Source organism: Takifugu rubripes, chromosome 18 (assembly GCF_901000725.2).
Source record: "Takifugu rubripes chromosome 18, fTakRub1.2, whole genome shotgun sequence".
NCBI lineage: Eukaryota > Metazoa > Chordata > Actinopteri > Tetraodontiformes > Tetraodontidae > Takifugu > Takifugu rubripes.
This window is the reverse complement of record NC_042302.1, coordinates 2,007,291-2,020,899: the sequence shown is the minus strand read 5'-3', so window position 1 is coordinate 2,020,899 and position 13,609 is coordinate 2,007,291. Positions and strand designations below refer to the sequence as shown.

At 45.5% G+C, this 13,609-nt stretch overlaps 1 protein-coding gene across 12 annotated transcripts in view; it reads right to left on the bottom strand.

Annotated features, from left to right (window-relative positions):
- Positions 1-13,609, bottom strand: part of nav3 (neuron navigator 3) — a 283,562-nt gene that overhangs the window by 16,840 nt on the left and 253,113 nt on the right. For 9 of the 12 annotated variants that reach the window (XM_029851618.1, XM_029851620.1, XM_029851622.1 and 6 more), the window contains 10 exons: positions 10,949-11,087; positions 9,893-10,199; positions 7,653-8,376; positions 6,413-6,829; positions 5,686-5,727; positions 4,135-4,292; positions 3,857-4,051; positions 3,723-3,775; positions 3,297-3,320; positions 3,054-3,131 (listed from right to left, as the gene is read on the bottom strand). In XM_029851618.1, the coding sequence (XP_029707478.1) occupies positions 3,054-3,131; positions 3,297-3,320; positions 3,723-3,775; positions 3,857-4,051; positions 4,135-4,292; positions 5,686-5,727; positions 6,413-6,829; positions 7,653-8,376; positions 9,893-10,199; positions 10,949-11,087 (2,137 nt within the window). The remainder of the gene's footprint in view (positions 1-3,053; positions 3,132-3,296; positions 3,321-3,722; positions 3,776-3,856; positions 4,052-4,134; positions 4,293-5,685; positions 5,728-6,412; positions 6,830-7,652; positions 8,377-9,892; positions 10,200-10,948; positions 11,088-13,609) is intronic. The other 3 variants (XM_029851621.1, XM_029851625.1, XM_029851626.1) reach the window with 3 other exon arrangements.

Here is a 13,609-nt window from a genome sequence, read left to right as displayed (position 1 = left end):
TCTCTGCTCGACACACACCCATAGATACGTTTACACAACGTGACTTTGCGGAAATTTGGCAAATTTGTCTCCACATGTGCAATAACACAGATTTGTCCTGACACACAGACACACACGTCCTCATATTTGGATTTTCGGGTGGACCTTTAATGACATAATACATTACCCAGCTCCCACCGTCCCAACTAGCCTGCTAACACTAACACAATTCAAACCTCAGCCTTAAAATCAGGTTTTAACCTTCAAATGGCTCGATGAAGTTGCAAAGACAAGCCAAATGACCCAACTTCGCAGAAATGTCCACACTTTGCTAGAATGACTATATTGGCACTAGCAAATACAGAGACACATACGTGTCCTGGTACTTCTATCTTTGTGAGGACTTCAGTAGGCATGTGCATTCAGCAGCCCCTTACCCGAACCCTAATCCTCACAATGCCATTCTTAACCCTAAGAATGTGGTGCTCAATATTGGGCAATTACAAGAACACACACACACGCACGCACATACATACGCACAAACTGTCTATTCAGCTCTGTATTCCTTGACAAATCAGCAAAGGTCTTGACCTTCAGAAATGCCAACTGTTCGAACTCATCTGTTTTGCTCCGTGTCTCTTTCCAAATCCACCTGTTGGCTTTGACTCGATGCCCTCTCACCGCCCACCTGTCTGCTCGGCAGGAGGGGGTTAGTCAGGATAAAAGTGCCCCATTGTTGACCCATCTGGGTGGCTGCTGGTGCTTGGACAACGAGCCCCGTCTTTTATAAACAGATTTTCCTGATCCTGGGGTCTTGGCTAGAGGTTGTCGGTGGACTAAACCAGTAGACCAGACGGCACATGCTCTGTGTTTTTACAATGGCGGAGCGGCTTAGAAGGAGGGGATGTGTGTTTCTGTGCTCTGTGCCCGTCCTCTCCTTCTCCTTCTCCTTCTCCTTCTCCTTCTCCCTCTCCTCTCCTCTCCTCTCCTCTCCTCTCCTCTCCTCTCCTCTCCTCTCCTCTCCTCTCCTCTCCTCTCCTCTCCTCTCCTCTCCTCTCCCCTCCCCTCCCCTCCCCTCCCCTCCTCTCCTCTCCTCTCCTCTCCTCTCCTCTCCTCTCCTCTCCTCTCTCTTTACCCAGCCAGCCATCAGCAGGAGGGTCCCCCTACATGAGCCTGGTTCTGCTCAAGGTTTCTTCCTGTTAAAGGGGACTTTTTCCTTGCCACTGTTGCTTGTCTGGGGTTAGGTCCTGGGATTCTGGAAAGCGCCTTGAAACAATTCTGACTGTAAAAGACACTATATAAATAAAGATGATTTGATTTTTGATTTGATAAAAAAGGGAATATTTTCCGCTTTTCCAGCCGATGCCATTCTGGAAACGGTTCTTTTTCTCGGCAGGACCTTAATAAGGAGCGGGTACAAGTGCAATAAAGAAACACTGACTTCGATGTGTGTAGGTGTTGACATAATGAAGCGATATCATGGTGTTAAGTGGTTGACTGTAGGAGAAGAACGTGCGAGCCTGTCGACCCACATATGTGCTCACAGCTCCGCTGAACGTCGGTGCTGGGAGCACATATGGGTTTTGTGTAACTGGTAACATATGGCTTGGCACAGCGTAATGCTAGAGACCGTTAGCTTATTCCGCTGTTGTTTTGATGTCCAGCGGCCCCCATTAAAGGCCAGTGAGCATCAAGAATAGAGGCAGAGAGATGATAATCTCCTGTATCTTGGCTTTTGTAAGGCTTGAAGCTGTGAGACTAATAGTATCAATGTTGAAATTTTATAGTTTGGTTTGTCTAGAGGCTGAATCTTGGAAGAATCCCCTGCGCTTTCAATGGTATTTAAATTCCTGAATAAACACGATTTACATATGAATGCAGTGGGACCTCTACTTATGAACGTCTCTACATGCGGAATTTTCAGGTTAGGAAACGTCTCAACGGGAAAATATTTCCTCTTGTTACGAAAGAAATTTCAGGATACGAAAGGCAAAAATACTCTACTGCTGCTAATGGGAGCTCGCGGAGTTTAGCAAACGCAAACATGCTTGTAGCTGCTCTGCCATTGGCTATCGCCTAGCATCTTCCTGTAATCCCACTGGCTAGGAGGGATATGTACAGGTACGTGTGTATCCCAGCGTCTTCTTTGTTTAACTTTTATTCGCTATGGACCCCAGGAAAGTGATGGAGAAAAGAGAAAAAGAAGAAAAGAAGAAGAAGAGAGCTTTTATGTCCATACAAACGAAGCAAGAAATAATAGAAAAGCATGAAAAAGGTATGCGTTTGGTTGACCTCACCAAAGAATATGGCCGTAACCGGGATTTATTGTGGGTGTTCGAATGTTTGTCCATTAGATGGTGGTGTTACCACAAGTGTTAACGTTTGTTGCTAGTAATGACGGCTAATGTAAGATTAGCCTGTAATAAAGTTCATTTTGTTCCTGGAGAAGCCTTGCACTGAATTTCTAAATTTATTGTGGGGTAATCTAATTGTAACATGTATTTGTTACATGTTTTGATGCATTTTTATGATTGATAAAAAAAATTATGTACGAATTTTTGGGGGCTTGGTACGGATTAGGGCATTTACATGGAAAACGCGTCCCTACTTACGTAATTTTCAGGTTACGAAACAACTTCCGGAACCAATTAATTTCATAAGTAGAGGCCCCACTGTAATTCTAATTTCATTCTTATTAGTTGTCTCTGATGCGTAAGGACATCTTGGAAAAGGAAATAAGGTAGTGAAGGTTGATATATATGTTAAACTGGCCTCAATTGATAGGTTTGTTTCTCTCTGTTTCACTCACACATGATGCGCTTGAGTCTGGATTTAGAAATCTTCATGTCCCTCTTCCCCTTCCACTATGTACAACAACCTCTGCTTGATTCTACCAATTCAGCTAAATTCACAAGAGGCTCGCCTTCCTCAAACAGACACAAGGTGGCTTTAGACGGAGGTATTAACGCAGGTATCAAAGGTTTATTTTCCCTCAGAGGTGTGACAAGAAGCCGTCCTCAACACCGCTCTCATGCAGCATGTTGTCATGCAAATTTAGAAGTAAACAAACTCACGTTAGCCGTCAGCTGTGACGTCAGAGTGGCCACCTTCTCCTGAGAGGCATCCAGTTCCCGACGGAGTTTTCTGATTTGCTGGTAGTAAGATGGAAAAAAAACAATGGGTGAATGCACCAATGAAGAGAGATAAGACCTTGAAAACGTGATATGTAACGATCTAACAGTCTAAATATTGTTTTCCAACTCCAAGCTGCGTTAAATCATGAGGAAAGTGCTGCAGACGGGAAAAGAGGAACTGACCTCTGAGTGGGCTTTCTCCTCAGTCTGAAAGGGAGCGAAAGCACAAGTAATTAGAAATGCCATTTATATATTTACAGGATTATTCTAATACAAATTTCAATAATGTGTAATCCCCCAAGTAAAAATACGATATTGGTAGCGCAGAATTTTAAAATGGGATTAAATGAACTAACAGATCACTTGATAATGGTTAAAATTAGTTTGTTTCAGTAAGAAAAAACTAAAAGTATTAATTTGACTTTTAGGGAACTCTTTTATTCCTGTCTTTGATCTGGTCGTATATCTTTCTGATGCTAATCTGCCGCCCAGCAAGATAAGAACTACAATCAGGTCTCCGATATAAGAAATCCAGCACTTGTCCAGGGTCGACCTCTGGGTAAAACTTTAAATTGAAGAATGGAAGTTGAGAAAATTTGAGCCGGTTACCGCTGAGTACAACGAAGACGTGCTGGAGACCAGCGACAGTGAAGAGCCGTGGACTGGAAACGTAGAGGAGAGAAATGGGTGTCACACAGGTGGTCAGTCACGCCACAAACCAAACATTCAGGGATTCCCTCCACCTTCGTCAGTGCTGTCCCTGAAGGAACCGGATCGGCTGATGGCTCGCGGCCGTTCTTCCAGCGAGTTGGCGCTGCCGCCCAGTGGGTGACCTTCGCCGTAGAGGTCGAAGGAGTCCTGGGCAGGGATGCTGTTGGAGCGGCTCATGCTGCCGCTGCCTGGCGGCAGGTTGTACTGGTTGATGTTAGTGGGACTCACTGGGACAAAAAGATGTCGACGGCGGCGTCATTACTTATTTGCGCAGGATCGAATTTGAGCTAAAGAATTAGCGAAGCCTTACAGAGGTTGGAGTAGTGGTACTTTCCCGCGTTGGTGCAGGAGGCTCCAGGAGGAGACAGCGGGGACTGGCTGCCTGTGTCCTGAAGGCCTCCTGTTGAGTGAGACCTCAGCCACTCTTTTCCTTCCTCGTGGGACGCCTGTCGAGACGAAGGAGGGTACCTGGAATCCCAAAAAGTGGCGGTCAAAGGTCAAAAGCATTCAGGTTTTGCGATGATTCGATCGATGCAAGAAGAGTGGATGTTAAAAAACGGACGCATGCAGCCACGCAATAGAGATGTCCACATGCATTTTTGTCTGCGTGCACACTTGCGCACAGCTTCAGGGCAATGCTGCCAAGCGCTCTGACTCTGCCGCTCACCTCCCTTCTCCCCACTTTAGTGTGGCTCAGCAGCAGAAAGCTCCTTATCGCAGGCGCGACAATCAGCCATATTTAATCCTCTGAAGATTATAATTGAGTTTCCACTCATCCCTTTTCACCACCATCTTCCTTCCAATGGCCCCATTACTACGCTTGTCACATCTGACCCTGCCCCCCCACCTCATCCCCCATGCCTGTTGACATGCTCTCCAGCAAGGACTGGGTGTTTGAACGGGTCTTTACTGGTGCGAAACAACAGCATTCATTCCCCAGATGATGTTGAGTGGGAATAAACTGGAAAATCCACTCGTGCCTCCCAAACATCTGTGAGCTATTGACAAAACTAAAAGGGTCACTTCATAATGACGCACGAGAGTGGGGGGACACAGAAATCCTCTGATCATGTGAGGGATTCATACTGCAGTTTTTATTTACAGTTTAATCCTGGGACTTTATTTTTGCTATTACATGTGATGAATGACACTATTCAGGACATTTATAGACCCCAAATAGGAAGTTGCCCCTGGTGGACGGCTGCAGTAAGTGTTACTACGCCTCTTTTTTATGTTAAAAAATAGTGATAATTGCTAAATATTGGTCAATGTAATCAATGCAGAAATGTCAACTGGTGGCATGATGGCTGCATGACATTCACAAACATTTATTCAGCTGTAGATCAGTGGTTCCCAACCTCGCCGGACACGCTGCTCGGGATGATGATGAGGAAGGTCTGCACCTCCCGGGTCATTCATGGCCACACAATTAGCAGCAACAAATGCCAAAGTAGTGCTAAAAGTTTTGCTTGGAGTCCCTCCTCCATACGTACCGCAGATCTAAAAATAGTGACGTCCCACATGGGGATCAACCAACCACTGCACACGGCTGTAGCTAGGCACTGGTGCAAGTTGCTAAGATTTAGCAGTGGTCTTAATTATTTTAAATTTAAGAGATGCTTAACTGCATCTCTAGATGTAGTCTGATTTCTATATCTGTTTTAGTAAAGTGGCTAAAGTTATCCATTTCTCTTCCTTGCAAACGGCCTCCAGGTTGGGAAACACCACTACAGAAGGTGAAGCAGCATGCTGCTCATGCTAATATTGAAAATGCAACGATGTACATGCAAACGCATTGATGATGCGGGTGGATCAACCAAAAACGGTCTGTTTCTTTTCACTTTGAGAATGCGTGCTGTACCTTAGCCCCTTTTTGGGAAGCGTGTTTCTGTCGAGAGGCATGCTGTTAAAATACAGAGGACGAGTGAATTAAATGAACGACAGAATCTTTTTTCGCTTGTTTGCTTTCCCTGATCACATGAGATGAGGTCCGGCCCCGCGTTGCAATGACACGGACACAGACGACGATGAAAGCAACGCATCACAGTACAACGGACGACAACACAGGAAAGACTGGAATTGATTGTTTCATTTTTGAGACAAACAGCTAGTGAGGCAAAATAAACTCGTGTCCTATCCTGCTCTCTGTGATGGACTGCATGCACACTGTGCAGACGGAACGATGAAAACTGATCAAATGAGTGTCTCATATGAATATACTTCTTTTCTGGCTGGACTTTGACGGCTTTAAATGTGAGATGAAGTGAAGACTGGTTGAGATAATCAACTATTTGTGGTAAAGTTGGCCAGTCGTAAAAAAAAAAAGGACCTGCGCTAGACTACAGTATATGCTGGGATGTACTAACAACATTTTATGAATAAATGACTAAACCATGCCAGAAAAAGTTATTTAAATCCAACCAAACTGCGTATTGATAACTGATTATCATCTGTCCTGTCAATATAATAATCCGTAAAGCTTTAAAAGTCGTGTGTCTAATCTTCGAAAGCAGGGATGTAATCTTTGTCTCTGATCTCAAATGAAACAATGAATATGTTTTTCGCCCAATCGTAATCCAGTTACTCACCCCTCAGACAGGGTGGACTTGACACTGCCGGTTCGTGTGACTTTGGGCCCATGGTGGCCCAGTGGCAGATCAATAGACTCAGAGCTGGTGTGCAGACTGGTCATGCTTTGGCAGCTGAGCGTGTCCTTACTGCCCGCTGATGAGCTACACACGGGCCACGGCCGAGCGTTGGACGGCAAAGAGAGGCCAGAGGCTGGGCTGGAGGCTGGGGAGTCAGTGCACAGGTCTGGGGTTTTGCCATATAGCGGGCTGCTGCCACCGCTCAGGCCGCCCAGGCTCCCCGTGCCAGAAGAGGGTGAATCCAGACTGGCCTGCCTCGCCAGTGTGCCATGGGGGCTACCCAGAATTGAGGGGCACTTGCCAGAGTCGGGTGTACCCGGAGAGCTGGCCTTGCTGCTGGCTTTGGTGCCAAACAATCTGGGGGTAGAGAGGTGGGTGCAGTCATTCAGAAACGCTCGAAAGGATAATTATGAGCAGTCTGCATGATCGCTACTGGACGATGAAATTTGGCGGTTTCGGGAAGGAAAAGCAGATGACACTGAGATTATTCCGCATGAAACATTGGTCACAACATCGAGGAAAGGATGGATCAGTGTGGCACAGAGAGAAAGAGTTCTACAAACATCCCTACAAGAGCTCGTTATGACTTTCCAGCACAGCACACCCCTGGTTTTTCCGATTTCGCCCTTAAAAAAACGCCCCAAACTTCTTAAAAAACCCGACTCTGCTTCCCATTGTGCCTGTCCCACTCTGAGTGAGTCAGTCTGATTGTAGGTGGTGCCGTCTTTAAGGCACGGAGATGAAATGAGCTGGTTTGACAGACTGGATCTTTGGACATGCCTGTCATGAGCATCCTTCTAATGAGTCAGAGACCATACAGACAAATCTTCCTGTGGGCTGTTGAATATCTAGATGACAGAGGCCTTCTTAAAGACCCGTTCGTGGGGGGTCTGGAGAGTCGCCTTCATTAGCTTAACACTGACGAAGACTAAAAACATCACAGTCGACGATATTAATGTAAAGTTTGGAGTTTAGATTATATCAGATCATTACAGGATCATTGGAGTTGAACGCTTCCTGAAAAAAATAGGTGAATAAAGCTGACAATTCCTGGAGGGACTGACCCACTTTCTGTGTAAATACATAAATAAAAAGGTGATGAAATGTCGGACTCACAGAGAAACAGACATTGTGAAAGACAAGGACAAGGGAGAAGCTGCAGCTGGCTTGTGGGTCTGACCTGCGGAACGTTGGAGAAGCGATGTCCGGATACTTGGAACCTGGCTGCCTGAGGCCTGATTGGCTGGCCGAGCTGGAAGTGGGACTGGACTTTGGGGAGGTGGACAGTCCCCCTGCTGGATCCTGGTCAGTCACTGACACTTTTTCCTTGTCGGTCTGGTTGATGGTAATAGGACTGGAGCGGTCTGAGATTTTCCCGTCTCTACGTTTTGCGCCCGCTTGTGTTGCCGCTCCGCCCGCCGACTTGCCGCTGACATTTGAATCGATGCTGCTGGAGCTAGAACGATGTCCGCTGCGGGCTGCCGCCGCCCCGCTGGAGGATTTAGCCGGTCTGGGTAAAGAGCGGTACTGTAGAGTCACCTTAGAGCCACTGCAGCTGAGCAGGACACCGTCGTCTTGTGGTTGCGATCCATCCAGGCTGGTCTTGCGTACGGCAGCAACGCCTGTGCCTTTTCCGATGGCGGCGGAGGATTTGGGGGCTTTACCGAGGGTGGCCGAGCCACTGGTCAGAGTTGCACCACTGGAGGTGATTAGGGCGCCAGTGGGACCCGGAATCTTCTTGTATCCAAAAGAACCAGCGGCCGGTGGGCGTGCAATGCCAGAGGGGGGTTTCTTACCTTCGTCTCCACTGCTCTTGCCGGCATCTGAGGGTGAGCGCTGGATGCCTGCTGAGCTTTTGGAAGGTACCTTGACCTTCTCTGAAGCCTTGGCATCATCAGTTTTACCTGGCAATTTGCATAAGCACATGATTAGCATAAACACAAAAGCATACTCTTGGGTCATTGCCCATTTTTATCACCTACTGTGATGGAAAAAAGCCAGGTAAAAGCATGTTGAATCCCCAAAGCAGCTTGATCACTTTATCTACTACAAGGTGCTGAATTTGCCAAGTGGAGTGAATATTTAAATACTTTAAAATTTGATATCATGTCTCTGGAATCCAATATTTGATAAACATGTATTGTCGGTTGGGACAGTTATGCAGTGACGAGCTGTCAGGGCCAGCAAGGCCTTCCCTGCTGGCCTAAACATACTTGTCATAAATATATAAAAAAAATTATTCATCCTAGTCTGTTCTCTTCATGTCATTTTAAACCCACTTGCATGTTATGGTAGCCTTCTTATCTAATCATGTTTCGTATTTCATTTTTAGCTTCTGCTTTCAAGGTCAATGAAATCATCATAACAGGCTCCTGTGCACTGAAGGGACACAGTTGCGATAGCCAATTAGATCTCCAAGAACTTGTAGGAACCTGAAAGGCACAGCTCTGCATAAAACCTATGCCAGAAACACGACTGGACAGGCGCGGTTCTCAGCATTAGCCGCCATGTCCAAGGAAAAGGACGTATGGATGGAACTGAAACGCACAGTTAAACTGTACAACAGAGCCCTCGAGGTCTTCTTGAGAAAAGAAAGAAGGATGGATTTTATGTTAAAATAAGGGGGTGGCGTGGAGGAGATTTGGGTTGTGATTTGGGAGCCCAAGCATTTTATTTTTACTTTCAATATTTTTTTTCCATCTTTATTCCATCAGTATTTCAATTCACTCAGAGCAGCGCCAACATGTTTATTTATATTTATTGTTTTGTTATCATCTCGTTGGCGTCTTAAATGAAACTTTAATAGAAGTGTCCTTTATTTTCCACTTTTGACAGTCCAAATGGTTTCTCTTAATTGTGAATGTTAACCTTTGGCTTTTAAATGCTATCTTATTCTAAGGTGAGCTAATGTGCAGTGGGACTCTATATTGTGTCATTTTGATCAGTGAGTCAATCAATCTTTATTTATAAAGCGTCTGGTTCAATCAAAATTGTTTCTAGGTGCTTTACAGAATGATGGAGTGATGAGGTGTATTAGTGGTAGGACTATGCAGGACGTCAATGAAGGCACGGACATGAAAGGCACGGCCCGCTACTGTAATTATGCAAGCCTATCAAACTAGATCGCAGTTACCTGTCAGAGGATAATAATTATACATCTGGTGACTAGCTTGTATATCACGCACCTGGCAGAGTTTCTCCTAAAGTTTAACCAAACCAACCAAACTCCGATAGAGTTCTGACGATAATTTATTGATGCATTAAACTACTGGCTAGAGTTTAAATGAAATATTTGATATGACTGTTCATTTACATTGTTTTTTTATCCTTTTTGATTTATAAAAAAAGCTTAATTATGCAGTTTATTTCGAATGATCATGTTTGTTTACGTGTGAGAAATATGCCGTTGTGTTGGTCTACCTGTTGTTTTAAGAGCTGCAGAGGTGCCTTTTGACCTTGGGGGCGTGATGCCCACCTGGGCCGTCATGCCCCTCCTCCAGGAGCCCGTCTGAGACATCTGGGCCAGCGCAGCGGCCTTCTGACCGGTCTCCTCATACTGGCACTGAGCTTGAGAGGACGAGGAAGAGGAAGACTTCCAGCGAGAGGAGCCGCTGCTGGGATCCATGCCGGTGTCCAGCTCCTCCTCCACTTTCTTTAGATCCTGAGCTCCTGCCCAGCTGGTGCTCACCTCTGGTTCCGCATGTTTGGACCTGCTTCCTTTCTGGACCTGGAGAAAATTGGCAGCGCACATCGTAAAGAAGGACACAAAAAAGGAGGTGCCAAAAAAAAATCGCAACCCATCTAAAATGCAACAGAGATTTCACCAATACCTAAATGCAGTCTTGATGCCCAGAAACAACACTTATCCTGCCTTATCATCTACATCTAGTTGGAGAAGCAACAGAACCTCAGAAAAGAACCCTATCTTTGGAGTTGGCCATGTCCACATCTCCTCTTTTTGGATGCATATGAACACACCCTCCCACACACGCGCACACACACACGTGCAGCAGTAATAAACTAGCCTACCTTGACAGATGGCCTGTCTCCCTAGAAACACCAGAGACTCTAAAGAGCTCCGTCTGTTGAGTATTTCATGAGGGGCCAAAGAAAGTTGGCAAACTGAAGCATCAGCCTGTTCGAGCTAAGCGCTGGCCTTCGGTCTGTAGCTGCGGTCTGACACACAGACGGCTCTAGATTTCATGCTAAATCAACAACACATTTCCATCTTCAGACTTCTGGTGAAGCATCGGCGACAATACCAACAGCTTATGTTGTGTTTCAACATGGTGGTATTGTGATGGCGTTGGGAGGTAAACACTAACTCTCCTGAGGTTTCCAGCCTCCATTGATAAGTACATTTTATTCCTCCAAAAAGAGCTGAAAGTGAACTGCATCTGTAAGAGCCCCTAAACAGGTGCAATGCCATTCAAAATGACATAAAGGACGCTAATTGCTAGCTACTTAGGTTCTTACCTGAGCGCCTCCTCCTCCTCCTCCTCTGCTTTTTCGCGAGGAGCCACCGGCCGAATACACCGGTGTGTTCAGATCATCGGTGCTGATGTTGTCCAACGTGTCGCTCAGCCCACTGCTCACCGAGCTGCTGTCGTCCCAGCTAAAGAGACAAATAAGGAAGAAGACAGGTCGGTAAGGACCACAACTGCTACTATGGTGCCCACAGTCTCCAACCTCTGATGTGCTCTGCTCTGTCCAGGATCATTCGTCACTATTATCAGAGTCTGCATAAGTCTTTACAAGTCGCTGATGGGGCCCAGAAATAAAGAGCACAATGTCTATTTCTTCCAGCTCAGCCGCCAGACGTGCGGATCATTTGTAATTACCAAATTCGTCTCATCAAACAGCCCTGCTCCTTTTTCAAGGCCCAATAAGACACGCGGGTATTTGAGTTCCCTCCGAAAGAAAAAGAAGTTGTGGCTCATTAATCTGTGAACTTCTCATTAACGCCGCCTACGTGTGTGCAGGCGAATAAAAGGATCATCATTAGCCCATCGTTAGCTAGCTATTTCAAAAGGGTGACAGACACTGAAAAGCTGCCTTTAATGCTTATATTCAAAAGCATTTTAAATAGTGTCAATACAGCAGAATTAGAGTAAACTTGCAAGATGTTGCCCTAATCAACAAACCCCCCAATTACTGAACACAAGAAATCACCTTTAGTGGTAAAATGAATGGCTTCTTCTTGCACTAAACACTCCATTCTCCCACGACAGTTAGCCAAACCCAAAGATAGAGGTTCACATACAGTAGAGCTCAGGCAGACACCGGTTTCCATGCCAACATTCAAACCTCTGTTTGCTTTTGTGTGTGGAAGACTCCACATTGAAATCACATTACAAATCTGATCAAGCATCCTCCACATGCCTGTTTAAACAGGGAAAGGCAGCGAGTTAAGGAAGTCGTTTCTGGCTCCCCATCAATAATTAAAGGCGGCCCGAGACGAAACCAGAAAGCCGGCAGAAAAATGAGAGAATAATGAGTGACACGGACAGAGGACATGTCTCCCTCTGCTGATGGCGTCTACGATGAGTCTATTTTTATGGCTGTAAAAGCTCAGTAATACATTTAATGCGAAGCAAACACCCCATAACCCAGTTGTCCACTGGCTCGGTGCAGAATAGATTTTCTCCCGACGGATTTGAAATGAGAAACATTTATCTCGCAGTCATCCTCGGACTCGAACTTCGGGACGTGCTCGGCTATCGTGCCTCTGTAATTTCACTGCCTCAATCTGTCATTTCAAGGCTTCATTTTCTCTTGTTTGAAAAGCCGTTGAAGAAAGAAAATAAAACAGCGCCACAGTTTTCAAAAGGCCAAATGAGTCATGAAAGTAAATGAATAGCAGCCAAGCTGTCAATCACGGATTTCCAATTACAAATCTTCAAACAGGTTCTTCATGAAAATCAAACAGAGGGTTTAAGAGGGTTCTGGACACAGAGCTTCTGCTAACAGGGCCAATGAAATGGCTCTTAAATCTGCCCGGCTGGCTTCCTGCTCATCTTCCTCTCTCATCTATGCTTAAGCCCGTCCTTGATGACTCCGCCCCGTTCTTCCTTTTTGATGTAAAGTCGTCTCCACCCACCACTGACACCAACTCAGAACCTTCTCAGACTGTCGGGGTCAACTGTCGGTCACCTGATTGACTTGAGGAGAAGGGAACTACTGTGAAGGCTCCTCGGGCCCGATGGGGCCAAGATCGAGGCTCCCAAAAACAACAGCCGAAAGAGGGACTCATTTAAATCATTTTTCCTTTTGGAATGGAGATAAATCCTACTGGAGAACCTAAAATGGTGCATGTTTGTCAGTTCAAATAAGGGAAAAGAATAGTCTGGCTAGTCCCACAGGCTGAGGAAGCCAGAGCAGATGGCTTCGAAGGAGCTCACTGGCTTCCAGTTTTTGTTTAAACATAAACATAATGAGGAGCAGAGACGCGCTGTTCCGCTCAGGGTGGCCTCCATCACACAACAATGGAATAAGCCTGAACTGTGCGTGATGTGCTAAGAATGCTTTGTCGGTATTTCTTGCTCACTCAATCGACTAAATTCATTGAGTCAGGATGAGAACTGGAGTCCCTGATCACGGCCTTTGGCAGTGAATCCATTTCTCTGAACGTAAGAAAAGTCCCATTAATAGCTGGAGAGATGTTGCGTAATGGAGGAAAAAAGATGACTTGCGAAACGAAAACATCGCCGAGATTCTTTTTGTTATCTATAAGAATGGGAACACAGGAACCCAATCATGTTCAATCTTACTTCCTTAACAACTGAGTTGTGGATAGAACATTATGTTGCTAATCTACACCGTGGCCTGAACTCTTGATATCAGCTGTTATCAGCCTCTTTCTGTCAACACAAGTTTTCAGGAAAACCAAATAACATTATTTAATCTGAAGGATATCAGCCTCACTGGTTTGTTGTGCTCTCCTGTAACCATGCCAACCATTAGCTATTGATGAGGCAAAGTGAAAACATTCCAAAACAACAGGTAGATCAGATTTGGTCTGGAGATGCAACTCTTTCGTTATGATTATTAGAATGAACACGGATATTTTTCCTACTGCTTAATCAATATGACGCACTCGCTGAACGTGTGTTTGTTTGTCTACTACGGTGCCCTTAA